Here is a 21,601-nt window from a genome sequence, read left to right on the forward strand (position 1 = left end):
TCAGCATTCAGAGCCGCTTGTGGGAACAATAGAGGCTTAGAGCCGTTAGAGGCTCTGCCTTCAGAGCTATTTGTGGCTCAGCCTCCAGATGCATTTTGCAGATCAGCCTTCAAAGCCGCTTGTAGGAATGTTTAGGGCTCAGAGCCGTTAGAGGCTCTGCTTTCATAGCCATTTGCGGCTCAGCCTCCAGAGCCATTTTGTGGTTCAACCTTAAGAGTCGCTTGGGCCTCACTCCTCTGAGCCATTTTGGGGCTCAACCCTTTGAGCTGTTTGAGTCATTGGACATGTTTCTTGTCGTTTTTTCTCTAGAGATGTCATTTTTGTTTTGTAAAAAATGACAGCATAATATGTCAATCGGCGATTGACTTGTTTTGATCAATTATTTCTATCCGAATTTCTATCTGTTATCGACTTTTCTATGTTTTGGCTACGCCAATTAATAAGAGTTCCGCTTCCGTCGATGTACAGCATTAAAGAAAATAATAAAAATAGATTAACTAAAATAATAATAATAATAATAATAATAATAGTGACGAATATAAATAGATTAAAATTATATTTATGTAAAGTGGTCCTAGAATTATATTTCGGGCTAGCCATTTTGTCGAACTTCTGTGATAAAGCGTGGAAAATATGGATTTACCGACCATGAGTAAGAAGTAATCCGTGTGGGTAAGGACGAGGGAAAATTCAAAGAAGTTTCATTTAAGTAACATCCTTAAAAAAAAAAAAGGAGATACTTTCGTTGTTGATTAGTCTTGTATCCAGCGCTATGAGAATTGACTAGCAAAAAGATGTCCACTTTAAAGTTTTGAATGATAAACGCGATCATACACACCCATGACCCATGGGTAGACAAAAGAATACAACTCATATTATAAAGTGTGTGTGTGTGTGTTTTTTTTTGTTAATATCTATTCACAAGTTTTGCGACCTTAAATATATACGAGGACTCATTTTCTCATAATAACTAATACTTGGTAAATAGTGTCTAAAATCTAATCTACAATCCACGTACCATATTTTATACGCATGCATGTTAGCTTAAATTGAAGTATTGCTGTTTCTTCTTTTGTCCCCAATAATTTTTTACAAACATGGTAATGCATAAATTTATTAATTTATAATCAGTCTTTATTTTGTTTTAAACATTTCTTTATTCATACATGCAGTGACGGAGCCAGTATAGGCCTAGCAGGGGCTTAAACCCCCTCTCAAAAAATTTTTTTGCACTTTTTGCCAATTTTTAAAAAATATTACATTTTTTTCCCTTGAAAATTTATACTTTTGGCCCAATTTTTATAAATTTTTTACAATCAAGCTCCCCTGATTTTTTTTTCAAATTAGCCCCCCATGATGGACTTTTCTGGCTCCGTCACTGCATACATGTATGTCCTGAGTTGACCCAACTCTTACTAACGACTTATATATAATGAAAAAAAAAACTCTTACTAACGCGCTGTCTTTGAAATTGAAACTACTACTATTTTGTTTAAGCATAAATTAATCTCCCAACCTACTGCTAATGTTCTGAACACTCATGTTGTTTTTTTTTTCTTTTTCAATATATTCCTCGTAAACATGCTTTTCAAAATAAGTCGGTGTTGTAAGTGCACACTGGAATTAAGGAAGTGGGTAACTAGCTCAAGTGATAAACACTTTCACTTACATCAATTTAAGTTCATGAGTTCAAGTCGAAGATTTAGGGATTCAGATAAAAAGAGAAAGTCTGAATAATGAATTACATAACAAAAAAAATAGAATAGTTTGAGTATATATAACCATAATACAACAAAAAGGGAAATAAAGAAAAAGGGAAATAATCATATATACAATAATAATAATGACTAATATATATATATATATATATATATATATATATATATATATATGCTAATATCATCACTCAAACTCACGATGCTACAACAATAAGCATTATTGAGAGTTTGTCAACTAAGAAGCGGAAGCGCGAAGTGGAATGAGCCTTCGTGAATAAATCGGCAATCCGAAGAGAAGAGGGAACATATGACAATGTGATTGTACCAAGCTGTAGATGATGGCGCGTGTAATGAAAATCAATCTCAATATGTTTGGTTCGCTCATGAAAGACCGAGTTACGAGCAATCTGAATGGAACTCTGATTATCACAGTATAACGACGTAGGATGATGAAGAGTGACACCCAAATCAGCAAGTAACCAGCGTAACCAAACAATCTCACATGTAGTGATGGAGATTTTCTCAACTAAAGAAAAATTCTACACGACGCAAGCGAACGTGTCGTCAAGTAATAGAGTGCAAAAGCACGGATATCGATCCCACAAGGACTCTAGACTATTTTCGAAGCGAACTCACTAGCTTTCTTTTTCGAGTTATGGAAAATGAAAAATGGGGGTTTTTTTTTATTGTTTTGTGAACAAGATGAAATGTAAATAAAAGTGAAAGCACTATTTAAACACAAGTTAAAAGGAAGGGGTACGATTTTGTTATTTCATCGAGTCGGTCGGTCAAGATACGATTCTAAGCTCGGGTTTAGAGTGTTAAAACTTAGTCTCAATCCCTCCTATAACATTCACTAATCTCTCTCGAGTCTTTAGGAATCTAGCTATGTGTCGAACTTACAGCTCTCGGTTTGGGTTCTATTAAAGCACAAAACCGCATTTAGCCCGGGATTTCAAACAACTACATCTACCCCCTAGTCTTTCTATAGCTCTAGGAAGGTTAATGATGGGACGGGTAGAGCTCACTCGTTTATTACCTCTCGGTGTCTAAACTCGTCTAAGATTCACTAACTAGGTAGCTACTCTAATTAGCGCTAACACACGCCCCATACCCATAGAATTCCACTCTCAACCCAACCATGAAGCACCAATCTAATCCAAATGTTTGACCAACCAACTCAACTACTCAACTACATCGCACCCCAAATCTACTTAGCTACTCATGATTAAGAATAAACAAAGTAAAATTGAAATAAGTAAAAGAAGCAAAACAATAAAGAAACAAGACATTGAATGCTAATCTCAACAACCAAATAAATATATCATAAAACTCAAGCACTACTTCAATATTCCACTTAGATAAAACAATAAACTTATCACAATGCTCAAATGACAAAGGTAATCAACAAAACCCAAATAGAATACTTGAAAGCTTAAAATATGTTCAACAAGCAAAAAGTGGAGTAAATAAGTAAAAAACAATAAATAAAAGAGATAGAGTTTAGAGTGAACAAATGGAGGTGATGAGGATGATGGAGGTTGTCACTTCTCCCTCTTCTTCTTCACTCCCAAGCTCAAGAGCAAAATGGGTGTCAAACCCTAGCTTTCTCTCTCTCACTTTCTCTCTCTAAAGTTTCAAAAACCAAAACAAAAGTGTTCTATTCTAAAGCTTCCCTTTTCCTCTTTGAATAAGTGTATATGAGGGTTTAGGAAAGGTTTTCGGAGCAAATAAGGACCCTTGGATGAGATCCAAGGGCCAAAAATGATCTAAAAGACGAGCTCCAAAAAGTGCTGAAAAAGCAACTGGCGCGGTGCTCCACATAACGGCGCGGTGCGCCACTGGTGAATTTTCTGAAGGCGCGGTGCGCCACATAACGGCGCGGCGCGCCACCCGAGAATTTATGAAGGCGCGCCGCGCCTCTCTTGCGCGTTGCCCGCTCGAGCTCTCGGTGTAAATTTTGGCACCAGGGCGCGGCGCGCCATGTTTTAGGCGCGGCGCACCTCTCGAGAAACGTTGACTCCATTGACCGTCGTTGACCATCGTTGACTTTTGTTGACTTGACTTCAAATGACCATAACTTGCTCGATTTAGCTCCGATTCAGCCCGTTTTCGCACCACAACCTTCTCATACTCTCTCAAACCTGAAAATGCAATAAAAAGTACAAAATAATATCAAAAACATTAAGAACAAGCTTCGATTCTTATCTAAGAGTCATAGATAAGTGTGAATGAATCTCACTTATCATGTAGTCGTAGCCATAACGCGATACTCAGCTTCAGTGGAAGAGCGAGAAATAACATCATGCTTCTTGCTCTTCCAAGAGATGAGTGAATCTCAAAGGAAAACACAGAATCCAGTGGTGGACTTGCGATCCGTAAGACCACCAGCCCAATCGACATCAGAGTAAGCGCGCCACTCTAATGAAGACGAGGAGGGAAACAATAGACTCTGAAACTGAGTACCACGAAGATACCTGAGAATGCATAGAACGGCAGCCCAATGAACTGTGGTAGGAGCAGTGACAAACTGACTGAAAATATGATCACATGCGCAATATCAAGACAAGTATTCGTGAGATAAACAAAGCTTCCAACCACCGTGGGTATAGATTGGGATCGGGCAGAAAGCGTGCTCAAAGAGATCTGATATATACCTTGACTGAGATAGAAGGTAGCCCTTCGGAGAAAAAGCCACCTCTATACCCAGAAAGTAACGCAACGAACCCAGCCAGATCTTTCATAGCAAAGCACTGAGCCAAGTCAGACTTCAATGATTCAATCCCATCATAATCATCGCCGGTAATAATCATGTCATAAACATGCAAAGACAAGAGGTTACGACCTGTACTTGTATGCTTGACGAACAAAGCGGAATCGTGCTGACTATGAATGAAACCAAATGAGGTTATCACAGTAGAGAACTTCTCAAACCAAGCTCGGGGAGCTTGTTTGAGACCATAAAGAGCTTTGCGCAACTTGCACACATGACCGGGCTGATGCGCGACACCAGGAGGGGGTGTCATGTAGACCTCCTCGTGAAGATCATCATACAAGAAGGCATTCTTCACATCCATCTAAGATATCTGCCAACGATGTACAGAAGCCACATCGATCAGAGCGCGGATCATCATCATCGTTGCGACTGGTGCAAAAGTCTCTTCATAATCCATACCATACTCCTAAGAATAGCCTTTAGCAACAAGATGGGCCTTGTACCACTCCACGGACCCATCTGATTTAGTTTTGATCTTATAGACCCAACGAGAACCGATGGGCCGATTCCCTGACGACAATGGTACGAAGTCCCAAGTGTGAGTCTGATGTAGAGCAGTAAGTTCCTCAGCCATAGCAGTCTGTCAAAGGGGGTCAACAACAGCCTCTCTATAGGACAAAAGCTTAGACAAAGAGTGAAGAGACACGAGAAATGAAACAAAAGAGGTAGAGTATGAAGAGTAGGCAAAATCGGGAAGTTTAGTGGACTTACGATGACGAGTGGACTGATGCAGATGAGGATGATCCGCAATCTCAAGTGATGGCTGAGCAGTCGTAGCAGGAGGGGTCGGAGGCGTGTGTGTCTCAGGAACCAAAGTATCAGTGTGTACAACCTCATCGGTGTCACTATCAAAAGGATCAATGCGAATAAGATCATTCTGAGTCATGTTATGAGAACTAGCGGGAACAGAGAAGAAATGAATATGTTGTAGAAACACAACATGACGAGAGTAATACAATTTCTAACTGACCGGATCAAAACAACGATATTCCTTTTGACCAATACCATATCCCAAAAAGACACACAAATCAGATTTAAGAGACAATTTATCGCGCTCGAGGTGAGGTCGAAGCACGAAACAAATGGAACCAAAAACACGCAAAAATGCATAATCAGGGACATTTTCAAACAACTTTTCGAAAGGGGACAAACCTGAATTATAAGAGGTTGGGATTCTGTTTATGACATAGGCAGCGGTATGAATAGCTTCCCCCAAAAAAATACTAGGAACCTCGGCAGACAGGAGAAATGAGCTAGCAGTCTCAACAAGATGACGATGTTTCCTTTCAGCTACACCGTTTTGTTGATGTGTGTCAGTACATGAGGTTTGACGGATAGTCCCATCGGAAGCAAGTAACTAACGAAAATCGTTAGAAGTATATTCACTCTCTAAATCACAATGAAAACATTTAATGATAGCAGAATGTTGTGTTTTTACGAGGGCTCTAAAATCACGATAAATACTCAAAAAATCAGATCTACGCTTCATTAAATAAATCCAAGTGTAACGAGTGAAATCATCAACAAATGAAACGTAGTATCTAGAACTACCCTTAGTAGACACGGGAACAGGTCCCCAAACATCATTATGCACAAGATCAAACGGAGCAAGAGAAGACAAAACACTTTTATGAAAAGGTAAAGCTCAAAATTTTGCAAATTTACAACCACTACAATCAGAAATATCATGGGAGTTCAAATTTCCTAAAACTCCCGTAGAAACCAAAAAACGCAAACGAGACACTGAAACATGAGCCAAACGAGAATGCCACAAATAAAAGTCAGACGGAAAATGACTCAAACGAAAAAAAAGGTAAATCCACACTAGAGGCAGCCACATCCGTTACTTTAAGTTCATCCAAGACATAGAGTCCCCTTACTTACGGCATGTCCCAATCACCATCTGAGATCGCGGATCCTGGACACAACAAGATGAAGAAGAAAAAGTGACTACGAAACCAGAATCGGTCAATTGACTAACAGACACAAGATTTAAAGCAAGACTAGGAATATAGTAGACATTAGGAATGGAAATATGAGATGTAGCAACATAACCAAAACTCTGTGATGGCAATAGGGGTGCTATCGGCGGTCATAATGAGTATGGACGAGTGAGGGGACAAAGACACCAAAGATGAAAAATGAGGTGACATATGGTTGGAGGCACCCGAATCAAGTATCCAAATGGAGAATGGTATACCTGGGGGACGATGAGGACAAACCTTTACAAGAAGAGGCTAACATGGCATGAGGCTGAGATGCAATGAACTGTTGGAACTGCTCAAACATATACGGGTCCACAGATGGGGCAGCAACGTCGTTGGAGGGCGAATGTGTCTGACGAGGTGCCCACAGAGCTGGTGCACGAGGGACCCATGGAGCCGTCGGGCGAGACTAAGGCTGTGGTGGGCGTTGTTGCTGCTGCTGTGCTATGTCCCTACCTAACTTCGGACACTGAGTCTTCCAATGTCCATTCTCTTTACAGAAGGCACATTTATCCAGAGGGAGTGATGACATGGGCGTACTTCCAATAGGAGAACGGTACGGGGCAGCACGGCCAGCAGGTCGTTGACCACAAATTCAATAGAAGGAAGAAGGTTGTGGTGAAGAATCGCACCACGCAATCTCTCAAAGTCGTCATGAAGGGCCATCAGTTCTCATTGGGTATATAAGATCAAGACTAAATCAGATGGGTCCGTGGAACGGTACAAAGCTCATCTTGTTGCTCTTCACGCCGAGAGATGTAAGTCACATGTGGGATCAAGTTTTATATATAGGGAAATGAAGCAAAATAATTAACTTAAGTTTTAATCATTACAAAATAATAGCAGTGGTTTCATTTTTATTATATCGCTAGTCATTCTCACGATGTTCGCACTTTTTTTTTCTTTCATATCCAGGAAGGCAATTTTGCTGTAACCATATTCTACACTTTGACTGTTGGTTAACTTCTTCTTTACATTCATTTTTTAGTTTGTTAAGTTTACATACAAAATCAGTTTACCATTTACTATTTAATTCTTTTAAAGCCGAATTTATATTTTAAATAAAAATAGAAATTGCCAAAAATATTATATTCAATATACCAAGTTTACGCTTTGTAAAAGTAAACACTTCCATTTGTAAGCAAGGAAAACAATAACTGTACTCACTGTTTCCGTTTTCGACAAAAAAAATTATCGTGTCTATAAGTATAAACAAACAAACTAGTTTTGATTAAAGTAACTATAATTTGTAAACACAAAAAAATTATAAAGAAATATTTCCTATTATCCTTCTTGAACTCATTTGAATTTGTTGTTTAAAAAAACAGGAAACGACATGAGCTAAAAAAGAGGAACCAAAATTAATTCAAAATTGAAACTACAAAAAAAATTTCTAAACTATTTTTTAAATTATTATTTACAAAAAAAAAAAAAAAATCAACAAAAACCTTTTTAAATTTTTAGTAATGAAATTCTAAAGAATTTAACAATAATAATAATAATAAATAAAGATAAATTAGTAAAATGTAAAGGTTAAACCTCCCCGACAACGTTTGAATGGTTATTCTATTAAAGAATGAAATTGACTATTTCTTAATTTTCGCTTTACATGTCTTAGATCGAGTGATTTCTCAAAACTATACGTTTCATTACTTTTGAAAAAAAAACTATACCTTCAATAAACTACATGTTAATGCGTTTTTCGATTAACATTCAAGGGCACGTGGCGTGAGCGGACTTGGTCATGCGTGTGTCATGTCTTGATGGGCCCGAAGTCACTTTTTTAAGGCTCGGGATGCTCAAAGAAAATTGTGGTAAGAACTCGAATGATCGAGAGTTCCGAAAGACCTTCGAATCATATGATAAATGAGCATAAATCAACTCCTTTTGAAGCCATAAAAGAGAAAACGCTTTGGGGTCTAAATTAGAAATGTCCCCAATCCATGGTTCTCGAAAGAGATTTAAGTGTGGTGGTAGTGGAGGCTCTTCGCTCGACTTAACACCGGAAGTGAGTTTGCTCTTTACTCTACTTCACACCGAAAATGAGTTCGCTCTTTGCTCAACTTCACGCCGGATGTGAGTTTGCTCGCTCAACTTCACGCCGGAAGTGAGTTCGCTCTTCGCTCGACTTCACTCCAGAAGTGAGTTCGCTCTTCACTCGACTTAATGTCGGAAGTTAGTTCGCCTTCGCTTGACTTCACACCGGAAGTGAGTTCACTATTCGCTCGACTTCACACCAGAAGTAAGTTCATCGTCGAGATTTCCTAATAAAAGAGAAAATGTGAAGTGTGTGGTAGGATATTCCTCTTATTAAGTGAAGAACATGACAATCGATTTCTCAAGCTCTTTGACACTTTTAGAAATATAATATAATTTCGCTTAGTTATCTTTTGTTTGCGAGAGAAAGTGTTTGAGAGAGATTGGATATTTCTTCTCTCATTCTAAAGAGAATAAAAGTAGATTATTCATCTTTTGTGTTTTTGGTCTCAAATATTATTGTGGGAGAAGAATCAAAAGAGAGAAGTGAGAGATAAATTTTGCATGAATTTACCTTGGTTGAGAATTTATTGAGAGATGGTGAGGGGTGGTGGTGTTTATAGAATTTTTGAGTTGGGTTGAGAGATATGAGATATACGTGGTTCCAGCCTAGATTAGCTAAAAAAAAAGGGTCAAAATTGTGTCATGGGCGAGTAGAAAATGCTCTTGGGCGAGTAGAAAAGTCATCTGGGCGGCCAAAAGAGCGAGGAGGCTTCAGGCACGTGCACCCCACGCGTGGAAGGAAATGGAGAAGAGTGGGCTATGCGAGTCTGGGCTTTTAATTATATTGTTTTAGTTTACTACCATTGTTTCAAATATATTGGATTTTTAATGGAAATTGTTTTATGTTCTCGTTGTTTGTTGTTCGCTCGGAATCTAATTTTTATAAATGAATTAAAATTGAAAATTTGATAAAAATATACCTTTCTGTTTTTGTAATATATGGTGAAGATCCTTTATTATCTAGTCGTAAATGGTATTGATTTTGATTTTCAGTCTTTATTTGGCAGGAAGAAAAGAAAATGAACGAATTAAAATAGAATGATTAAATTTGTTTGGTAAAGATGAGGGAAAGCATGATATAAAGATAATGAGGGATTGATTTTTCATGGGGCCAATCTATCCTTTGTAATATGGATGGATATGAAAGTATGGAAACAAAAAATTTGAGTAAATTACAAATATAACATTCATTAATATAATTACTATGTATGGATAATGGTAATATAGTATTTTGGTATGTTAAATATCAATCATTTCTCTCCATTTTCTATTTATACCAAACAACAAAGAGATGAATTATAATATTTTTTTTTTACATTATACTAGTCAGCTTATTAAAAATTTATAATCGATCACTTTCGTTTTTTTTTTTTTAATCCATCCCTCCATTTTTCTCTCATCATTTTGGATGATTATTTTTCTCTCATCAAGACTTTGGGTCAACTTCGCTTAGCCCAAAAACTAATCAGTCCCGGCCTGATTTTGGCCCAAGGGCTGCATAGGCCCGAACGTATTGGTCTTGTATATAAATATAAAAATAAAACCCGTGAAATCTGTAACCAGCACTACCTCCATGACGACAAAAAGCAGCGAAGTGCCAATAAACCTGCAAAAAGGCTTCCGAATATTTTGATGAAATCATGGAATAATAAAATATAACAGAATCTCAGTGTCGCCGCCAGAGGAGGGTAATAAATTAATAATAGAATATTTAATTTGCTTTTGTTTTTTCTTTTCATTTTAATATTTTAAATTTTCGTTTATCAGATCGGTAATAAAGATGGTTGATATGTGATATGTGATATGTGATATGTGATATGTGATGACATGCTTTTTGGGATAATATGTGAATGTAACATATATATATTATCTCCAGTATATATGGCATTTCTGTTCAAATTTATTATGTTTCGGAAATATTGGTGTTAATTCTATCATAGGTATTGTTATGCCGTCGTTTTAACAATGTAAAAACGACACCCCGAGAGCAAAAACGACAAGAATTGACCAAGTTCAAGACCTAACTATCGACGTGTTGAAACCATCGTCATTCAAACCACCCGGCCGCCAAGAAAGTGACCAACCACTCGGCCACCAAAGAAAATGACCAACCACCCGGCCGCCAAGAAAAGTGACCAACCACTCGGCCGCCAAGAAAGTGACCAACCACTCGGCCACCAAAGAAAGTGACCAACCACCCGGCCGCCAAAGAAAATGACCAACCACCCGGCCGCCAAGAAAAGTGACCAACCACTCGGCCGCCAAGAAAGTGACCAACCACTCGGCCACCAAAGAAAGTGACCAACCACCCGGCCGCCAAAGAAAATGACCAACCACCCGGCCGTCAAGGAAGTAACCAATCACTCGGCCACCAAAAGTAAGTGACCAACCACTCGGCCATCTACCACCCATCCGTCACCACCAAACTCATTAACTCCTATAAATAGCCCCCACTACTCACTCTCAAGGGAAGTTGGCTCAACTTGCAAAAACTCTACGCAATACGACTCTCTCTCTAGAAAATGTAGAGACGAACACAAATCGTTCACCAAGAACGAAATACAACACGGCTAATGTTGAGCGTCGGAGCGCGCGCCAGGGGAAACCCTTCCGCGTCCCCCTAGTTCACGTTTCTTGTCCTTTTCAGGCGAAGAACGAGATGAACACGAAGAACGTGAAGAACCCGAAGATCACGAAGAACCTGAAGAACACGATGAACCCGAAGGGCTCGAAGAATTCAACAAACGCGAAGAACCCGAAGACCTTGAGGAACCCGAAGAACACGATGAACCCGCAAGATTCGATGACACGAAGAACGCGTAGAACCCGAAGCTCGCGAATAATCCGAAGAACACGATGAACTCGATGAATACGAAGAACGTGAAGAACTTGAAGATCGCGAAGAACCTAAGAACACGACGAACCCAAAGAATTCGATGAACGCGAAGAACGCGAAAAACACGAAGGTGAACTAATCATAGAGTGACGGGAAACCGGAAACCTCTTTCCGACGAGGCAAATACGACGAGACGAGAAGATTTCACCACACCCAACCTACGTGCGGTCATAGGGTCCGGCCCTAGATCGAACCACGGACGGTTCTAAGTGTTGACCCAAAATCGGCGTTAACAGGTATCAATTAGCCATGAAATAAGATTATAAGCATAAGAATAGTGATATATTTTTCTGTTCTGATATAGGATATAATCACGATGATTTATAAATTATATATTATAATACAAGCCTATCAACTTACTTATCTATATTATGGATGACTTACAAATTTCATCTTGAATTGTGTATCTTGTTTCAATTTGCTCCTTAAAAAAAGTGACTAAATTAGCAGTCTTTAAATATAAATATGTGACTTATTAATTACCCCCTCATATATATATATATATATATATATATATATATATATATATATTAATGAAAAATGAAAATATAAACATAATTCTACCATTAATTATACATATACTATTATATACCCATGAGAAAAAAGAGCTTAAAAAAATCTCTACAAAAAATAAAAAACTTAGATTATAAATTTGTACATTTTAATAGTATTTTGGTAAAAGAGACACATAGTTTAAAAAAAATTAACACTATTGACATAGAAACATAATTTGACCACTAATCACAGCTTAATTGGCATTTATGATTTATATATCAAAAGAAGAAGACTTATTTCTTTTTTTTTTAAAACGAAAACTGTATTATTGATGATTTTAACGAAGATTGAATACAGAATTCAAGCGGAGATAAACTCCTACAAATAGTTGAAACTGTTTAGAGAAAGAGCACGAAGTAATCATAAAAGATAACTAAAACTCTTGAGAGACAAACAGTAACAAAAATGTCCGAAAACATCTGACGGGATTTCTCCCTCGCCCTCCGAAAAGAGAACTAGCTTTTTGGCTGGCCCTCGAAAGAGCCATTTCTTTTGGGGGTTTTTAAACCCGGTGATTCAAAAACCATGACTTCGATAAGGTCGTTGCCGTCCTTGAGGTCTCCATGTTTTCCTTTCGCACCTTTGTATTTCCGCTGAGATCGAGCTAGCTTGCCTTGGCCGGGCTGATTGCAAATCATAACCTCCCTGGACAGCAGTCTGCGTTTTTTTGTGGACGAGTCGACGAGCAGTGGCACGGGCCCAAAAATGGGAGTGGGGCGATGCTGGTCAGTTTCAGAAATTTGGGCTTTTTTCCCTTGGGCTTTTTGTTCAGCAGCAGTAGATGAGTCCTGAGCTGACCCATTTGACCCAAAGTCTAACAAGCCCTCAGGGTTTGATATGGGCTTGTCAAAATTAGGCCCAAAGTCTGACTCTGAATAACGATCTAAAGGAATTGTCGAGCGATTTCCTCGTACGACCTCAACGCCTGGAATTGGGGCCGAGATTTGAGGCGATTTCAATCCCGCTTCAATCGGCGAGATATCTCATGGGGATAGGGGGATTGACGCGCGATCTTCGGGGATTTGGATCGAAGATTTGGGGATGTTGCGATTGAGGCGGATCGCGGAAGAATCTACGGGAACGGGACGCGAAATTCTCGGCGGTGAGGCTTTCGCAGAGGTCGACGCGTCGCGATTGCTTGGAGGCTCAGGCGTGGGTGTTGCAGGTCCGTCGAAGCATGAAACACGCGCGGTCTCTGATCGGAGCCAGGGTCCGAGAGCATGGCGTTGAGTTCCTGTCGAGTCGAGGACGGTGATTGCCGGAGCGGAGCAGGAGAAGACTTATTTCTAATATTAACTTTTAAGAAAATAAATATTTTGATCTCATTGCCATTTTCCAATCACTTTGTCTTCCAATTATTTACATCGAGAAAAATAATTCATGATCTTTTGTGTTATAATAAAAGATCATATAATAATGCTATAGCTTATTATTTATTATTCAATAATATTTAATTTCAAGGTTAATTTGATTTCTAATCATATGATCATATCACACTGATCATATCCTTATGAAAAACTGTTTAAATTTATTAATATTTCATTGAATTGAAGATATTCAGGCTACTATTATTGAATTTCTATTCGCATCATTCGTGTTTTAAATACAAGAGAGGATTCCTCTTTTTCCACCACCACAAAAGAGATAAGATTCAATTATTGCCTAGTCACAGACTCACAGTCACATACATGTGTAGCACACATATACTTTTTTTTCCGCATGAAAATAAAATCACTCTGATTTCATCTGTTCCCTTCTGCCCATATTTTCTTTCACTAATTCACTCGTGAAGATTAATCAGCAGTACTATGTGTGTGAGAGAGAGAGAGAGAGAGAGAGAGAGAGAGAGAGATACAATAAAGTAATTATATGATGATTAAATATTGGCTTATGAACAGTAAAAAAAAAAAAAAAAAAAAAAACACTGGCTCTTAGTATTATTAGAAGATATAGTGTGTGCGTGACATTCAAAAAAGGGCGTAGTTAATCATTCCGGTTATTTGAATTTAGGTTAGTCACGACTGTTTTGAGAATTTTCAGTGCTTTAGGTAAGTCATGAGCATGACCGACCCCACGCAAACTAATTCCCAATAATAGACCATTTTCACCCTTTCATGGAAGCAACTAATCCTCTATAACTGTCTAAAATCACTACAATAATCATATCTTTCGAATATATATATATATATATATATATATATATATATATATAATAAGAACTCCGCAGTACTTACACTTATAGTTAGTAATTAATAAATAGAATGAAATTGTGGTAATTAGGTTTGGTTAAATATGAAGGTGTATATATTTAAAAATTACTTGTATTTTATGTGTTCACACAAAAATATTTCTTAAACTAATTTGAAAAGTATATATGCGTTATCAAATTCTAACAATAGATTTCGAGTAGATGCGTAATTTTTTTGAACATTTATAATGTATTAATTATATTCTATAGAACCCATATATGATTCATCAACTTACGTAATTCATCTCTCTCTCTCTCTCTCTCTCTAGCATGCGTGCGAAGGTAATCAAAACCTAAAGCAGGCACATTACACGTGCACCAACATATTCTTCTTCGATCTTATTATTTCTTACTTACATAATAAATAAACAATATTCCATCAAAACATCCATTTCCACACGAAACACACAAAAATAAAAAATATAAAAAAAATGAGCTCCGCAGCCCAAAGCCCACTCCACGGCGGTGCCACGTCAGCTCCACCGCCAACTCCATCATCTCAGCCCGCCTCCCTCCTCTCCACCGCCGCCGCCGCCGACACCCTCACCCGCCTCCTCCACCGCCTCCCTCCGTCCCTCTCTCTCCCTCGCCGCGCCGCCTCTCCTCAGCCCGCCGCGTGTCCCTCCCTCTCCGGAAACTCCCTCCCCCCGAACCACCACGGCTTCTTCCAACTCGCCGCCGCCCACTCGCGGCGACTCGCCGACTCGGCCGAGTCGGAAGCTCTGTCGCTCTTCGACGACCTCTCTCGGGAGCAAAAGGAGTCTCGCTTCCCGAGAAACGTCTTCCCCTTCGGCTACGACGACGAAGCCGAGTCGTTCTGCGTCGACGCCGCGGCCGAGTCGGCTCTGCCGGCGCTGGGCGAGCTGACTCGGGAGCTGGAGCGAGTCGGGCTGGGGATCGTGGAGCTTCTAGGGTTCGAGAATAAGGATAAGGGCGGGCTGTGTACGCTGACGTGGCTGTCGGAGGAGGGGTCTGGAAAGAAGGAGGTGTGTTCGGGTGGGTTGTACCCTTATGTGGTGGGGTTGCAGTACCAAATCCGCGCCCGGAAGTGCTCGCTATTGGCCGACTCGGGTTGGATCACGGCTCAGCCAGAGATTGACTCGATCTTGGTTACCATTGGTGACATTGCACAAGTAAGCCTTATTATATTATCTCTTTTTTCAAATTTATCTTCATGTTTGGCTATATACTATTTTTTTAATTGCTTTTATTTTTTTAGAGGGATAGTTTTTTTAATTGATAATATTAATGATTGAGATTTTTTTAAAAAAATAGTTTTAATGTTACATTATATTATGCATTAATACATCAATTATGTGTATATACAAGCATATTTAAGCATAAATTATAAACAGAGTAGATCCATAAGACGTAAGTGGTTTTATTTTCTGAATCACATTATAAAGATATGTTATATTAGTCATGGATTGAAATGGAAGCCAATAATTTGGATATAAGCTAAAACTATAGCTTTCAAAGAAAAAGAAGAATAAATATATTTTTTTAAAGTCTTGAGTCTATCTTTAATTAAATAATGATAAATTCTAACTAGCGATTAGCTGGCCCAATAGTGCGCGACATCATCTTAAATTCAAGCAAATTATTGAAACACAGCACTTTAAAAAAAACCGCCCAAATAATTTTGCCAGTGAATATTTGCACTTTGTGTTGGTAGCAAATATAATGGACCCGTTTGATAAGCTTGTTAGTGGAAATTATCATCTGTGATTTGAAACGTTGAAATAATTATAGTCATCTAGAAGTTAAATGAACGTGAAATGTAACTTAGGTTCGTCATTAAACGGAGAGAAAGGGAAATGTATTTGGACACGAATATGGAGAATGTGAAATTTCATTAATTGATCATCAAAGATCTATTGATTTCTTACATTATTTTTATACACTGACCTCTACTAGAAATAGGTTAGTTTAAACTTCTGACAACTCTAAACAGATATAACATATTATCGATGCCACATCACCATCTCTATTAGTCACATATAGTTATGTTACCTTTTTAGATCGTGATTGTGCTGAAAAAACTTAAAATACAATAATAATAATAAAAAAAAAGGTATGAAATTGGTTCGAATGTTTTATATTTGAGAAAAAAAAAATGTTATACAGAATGATTTTTATTAATATAGAAGATGGTATTTTTATGATATTATTAATTTATTATCACTTGTTGAACTAGTAAAATCACAACCGGATATACAAAGTCGTACCTAGGAAAGGCCTGCATTGATTAGTAGCTATCTAGAAAGCGTGCTTGGTAGTTGTTATTTTGAGTCAAATAAAAAATGGACACATAGCCCTAATCTATTGGCATAGTATATGTATGGTAAACTCAATAAAACTTTTCTTCTTTTTTATTATTATTATTTATTAGCAAAGTCCACAAATATCTTATTTGAAGATGTCAATTCTCTAAATTTTCTATTTTCAAATATTTCATTTTTTTAAATATTTTCATATGATTACACTATTATTTCAAATAAATCTATGAACAAACCTGAAATAGTAAATAAATCAATCAAATAAAACTAGAAACATCAAAGAAAGAATTATAAAAAGAGATTTTATGAAAATAAGAATGAGAATTAAAATATTTTTTAAGAATATATATTTTTAAAATGACGCAGCTCGGATATTTCTACTTTCTTATTCATATGACCTAAAATAGATAGTTAGCTAATTATTATTTAGTTTGATTTTGCTATATGGTATTTTTGTAATAATAGGACATCATTGTTTTGACCAAAAACCCTATTTTAAGCCAATTTCAATCATGTAAAACCTATCTTAAATTATCTCCTTCCTTAAAATTTTATTGAATATTGTGGATTAAAATAATGTTTGTTTCGTTACGATACATCATCTGAAAAAACATTATGTTAGCTCCCTAAAATAAATTTCTTACTTAGTCTCTTATATTGCAAGTAGAATTGTGTATACAAAATGTAATTAGTACTTAAAAAACATTGAGAAATATAAGACAAACATAAAGCAATTAGGAGAAGTTAAATTAAAAGTCTTTTAAAAACATATAGTTTTAATCCTGAGTTTCTTCCACTTAATATTGATTCTTAAAATAAACTAGTGAGCAAAATAACATCATACATTTCAACCTCATAGTCATATATAGTGTGAAATAAAAATAAATTAATAAAACAAATACATATTATAGTAATGATAATATATATATATATATATATTATATATGCTATAAGGAGAAGAAAATAAAATAGAATTTTATAGATTAGTGAATGTGCATATATATAATAGCTCCATGAATAAACAGATAGATCTGAAGATGCTCATCGAGATAGTCCAATACCACATCTAGTATCAACATCGAGAAAATAGATACTTTCGACGAAAAATTATCATATATTTTGTGTGAGGTTAATCACGACATAAATAAAACAAAAAAGATGAAAATATTCCATCATCGAAATTTATGGCTCCATCCTTCTCTCTCTCTCTCTCTCTCTCTCTCTCTCTCTCTCTCTCTCTCTCTCTATATATATATATATATATATATATATATATATATATATATGTAATGGGTTGTAATATAGGTTTGGAGCAATGGAAAGCTAAAGAAAGTGAGAGGAAGACCAACTGTATGGTCGGAAAATAATGACGACAACTCTCGAAGCGTATCAATTACAGTTTTAATAACTCTTCCTCTTGATAGTGACACCAATGTTTGTCCTCTTCTTAGTAATATTCCTCTACCAAAGCATCAACACGATGAAGGTTCTTTAGAAATGATCATTGAAGAAGAAGAAGAAGATGATGATGATGATTCGATGAGGAAGAGAGAGAAGAGTATGTTCAACTCGTTTTCGTTTGAGGACTACGCTTGGAGAGTTTATCACGACAGACTGTCGCTCAAAGATCCTCTCGATAGACACCGAATCAGAGTGTAGTAGCTATATATGTATATTACGAACGTTTACATGCATGCCTTTTCAAGTCGATCGATCTATCGTCGATTCACGTAAGAGAGTTTCACACCTTGATTTGTTTTTTTTTTCTTTTCTTTTTCATGTTGATTTATTTCATTTATTTTGCTAGAAATTGGAGCTAGTATATATATATATGGTTTATGAGGTGGTTTGTTGTTGAAACATTTTAATCATTTATTCTGATCCAACTATATAAAACTGGAGCTAGTATATTGTCTTGTATACAAACTACATATTACACCGGTATATATATATATATATATATATATATATATATATAACTATTACTTTTCAGTAGCAATTGGGGTACCTCAAGTCACCCACACTAGTTTGAAGTTGTCAGTTCGTATCACATATCTATGGCCGAGTTCTCCTTAAAAAAAAAAAAAAAAAAAAACTTTATTCAAATAATAAGCCGGTATTGTATTGTATGTATTGTATACGTCCACAGATTTGTTAGATAGAGAAGATAAAAGCCCTTGTTCTTTTTGAAGTCATGCACCTCCACCCACACACTAGTTTAAAGTTGTGTTCGCGTCATATATCTATGACAACGTTTTGCTTAGAAAAACTTAGTACTTTTTCAAATTTCAATAAATAAGCAGGTATTTGTATTGTACATTGTACGTTGGTCTAGTTATAAATTTAACGAGCATTATTGGAAGACTTCCCGGACTCTGAAAAGAACCAATTTCCAGCATTGTGTTCCACGAAAATATAACCAAGGATCCACCACAAGAAGAAAAATACTTCCGGGACATCGTAAATGCACTATTGAAAGCTACTTTAAAATATCGTCGATGTTCTTCAACAACAATTTTAGTGATGCCGGAGCCAGAGAAGCTTATCAAAGGCTAATTTGGTAAAAAAAAAAAAAAAAAAAATTAATGTGGGGTTTGAGCCCACCCTCGGCCTATTATAGCTCCGTCCCTGACGCCGGACATCGACGTTGCTTGTCATAGATAGTCCAAAATTCAACAGCGACATCGCTATATACTCAATTTTATTAGCCATAATAGCTCAACTTGTTAAGGAGAAAAGCTTAGAATCTCATAGTTAGCGTATTTATTAAAAAAAACAAATTAATTTTTTGGTATTTATTAATCCCTAGTAGCACTTATGCCTCTATAATCTTTATTATTTACACAAAACTCCCAAATAACTACAATTTTATTTTGCTTCCAATTTTTTGAACACTTTTGATATTATAAATATCTTTAGCACAAAAAAGGACCCTATTAGCATTTATAACCCAACTATCTACATTGTTTACACAAAACCCCTTAATACCTACAATTTTATTTTTCTTCCAATTTTCATCACTCTCAACTGTTAGTTTATCCAGATTTAAAAAATCTTTATTATTTATAAATTTTTTAGCACAAGAAAAAGCATTTATAACTCCATTATTGTCATTGTTTATTCATATTCCTTAAATACCTACAATTTTCTTCTTCCAATTTTTATCATCTCCACTATATTCACTTACTAGTTTATCGTTACCAAAGCAAGTCTTTTAAATTTGAATATATGTGCATTTTTTATTATCATTTTACATTATTTTAGTTTTTTAATTCATCCGTACACATTATATGTTTGGTGAAAGTCCAAAATTATCTTTTACTTTTTTTATTTTAACAATTAATAATAAATTATGCCTCTATCATTGCAAAATAAAGTTATTATACAACATTTTTAGAATTTCAGAATTCGTCGTCAAATTGTAATATTTTTTACTGAATTAAATAATTTAATTATATATTTTGTAATTTTAATTTTGTTCAAATGTTTTTGTGTACCATCTAAATTAAGTTTTTGCCTCCGTCACGTCACTGTATATAATAAGTCTTTAGAACTAACACTATCTACAAATATCTATCTATCTAGCTAGTATTAGTCCATGCCTTCTTTCATTTCGTCCTCGTCTTGTCTTCATTAGCGGCAGGCTGATAATTAAGGCTGAATGTCGCACTGTTACAAAAGTCGGATCCATGTGATGTATATCAGCGATGACTCTCAACTCATGCATGTGGCAATAGCACTATTTTAAAAACTCTATTTTTAATATATTCTCCTAAATATTTTATCCATACATCGGAGAAAGAAACGTCATGTCGTTTACTTTAACCTCCTTTTTTTTTTTTGGCGAAGTCGGAAATCACGGTATACATTAAGCGTTTATATATCATAAGTTGTGGCCAACTTTCCTCGGTGGCTACTCAATGTTTAAAAGAACTAGTCTTTAAAGTTGCCATTATAAAACATGAGAAATGAAATTATTTGATCCCCACTAGTGCAAATATGATATTATACAACGAAGCTGATACACGGTGACGAGATTTAAAAAAAAAATCGCAACAAACATTACACAATGATACGTGTATCGTTGTAGGAGATCTCGCCGCAGCGAAAATTATACATCGTTGCAGCGAGATTTTATTGTTTATGTTGGATATCTCGCAGCGATGATGTATTATTCCCGCCGCGGCGAGATATCCTACAACGAGTAATCTCCTATAACAGTATAGATATCCGTTGTAGAAGATCTCGTCGCGGCGAGAAAAATACATCGCCACGGCAAGTGTTTCAATATTTGCAAAAGTACTATAACGGTATGCTATTCATTGTAGATGCTTCTACAACGATACACATACTGTTGTAGGAGCCTATCCTTCTACAACGGTACGCGTACCGTTGTAGAAGCCCAAAATTGTAGTAGTATTGTCCGTCTTATATTTTGAGGAAAGTGAGGCTACTCTAATCATAAAATAGGGTATCGAAAATCTAGGAATCAAGTATTTTCACGAGTGTCCCAATTTATGGTTTTGGGACGGGTGTCCCAATTTTTTAATTTTTTTTAATATTTCAACCTAAATGTAGCTTATATAAGTAAAACAAAAATTATAAAATAAAAAACACTAAATGATACTAAATAGGAGTAACGGGAATTCATGTTCCGTCCAACTTCACCAATAATATTGAGACAAGAATATCGGTACCATTTTTCATAATATATATATATACACATTTTTCCCCAATATTCATTATGATACCAATGAAACCGGCCAGCGTTACTCGTCTCAACTATTGAGTGCGACAATTTGATTTTATTTTTCTAAATTTTGTTACTCAGTGAAGTGAAGTATTAATTGAGACATTGTGCCATTGGTTATTGGTTGTGAAATTGATTGATGTTAAAGGCTTATAGTTCTAATTTATAATTTATGCCATTCACTATTTTATTTTGTTTTCTATTTTAATTTTAAATATTGAGCAGCCAAACGCAACTAGGCACATGAAATGGGCAGAAATATATTTCATTTTTCCGCGGATATCGAAAATGGGCACATAGTAGATACTTCCTTAACAAAAATTGTGGGTTAATTTGAAGTTTCATGAGCTATCA

At 36.3% G+C, this 21,601-nt stretch overlaps 1 protein-coding gene across 2 annotated transcripts; it reads left to right on the plus strand.

Moving 5' to 3' along the window:
* Positions 1-14,472: 14,472 nt before the first annotated feature.
* On the plus strand, positions 14,473-18,301 carry LOC149379659 (2-oxoglutarate (2OG) and Fe(II)-dependent oxygenase superfamily protein). Of its 2 annotated transcripts, none has more exons than XM_089602416.1 (2): positions 14,473-15,351; positions 17,803-18,301. In XM_089602416.1, exons 1-2 carry the CDS (start codon positions 14,650-14,652, stop codon positions 18,154-18,156), a joined length of 1,056 nt encoding a protein of 351 aa, XP_089458542.1. In that variant the 5' UTR covers positions 14,473-14,649; the 3' UTR covers positions 18,157-18,301. The 2 variants fall into 2 exon arrangements, with proteins under 2 accessions (XP_089458542.1, XP_089458543.1); XM_089602417.1 differs by having other exon boundaries at positions 17,949-18,083.
* The last annotated feature ends 3,300 nt before the right edge of the window (positions 18,302-21,601 follow it).

This window comes from Urtica dioica, chromosome 12 (assembly GCF_054948205.1).
Source record: "Urtica dioica subsp. dioica isolate 48M chromosome 12, U.dioica_male_clone48M_v1_H2, whole genome shotgun sequence".
NCBI classification, from domain to species: domain Eukaryota; kingdom Viridiplantae; phylum Streptophyta; class Magnoliopsida; order Rosales; family Urticaceae; genus Urtica; species Urtica dioica.

Coding starts and splice junctions, on each gene's coding strand:
- LOC149379659 (XM_089602416.1), top strand. CDS start 14,650: ATGAGCTCCGCAGCCCAAAGCCCACTCCACGGCGGTGCCACGTCAGCT. Junction 15,352..17,802: donor CCATTGGTGACATTGCACAA/GTAAGCCTTATT, acceptor GTTGTAATATAG/GTTTGGAGCAATGGAAAGCT.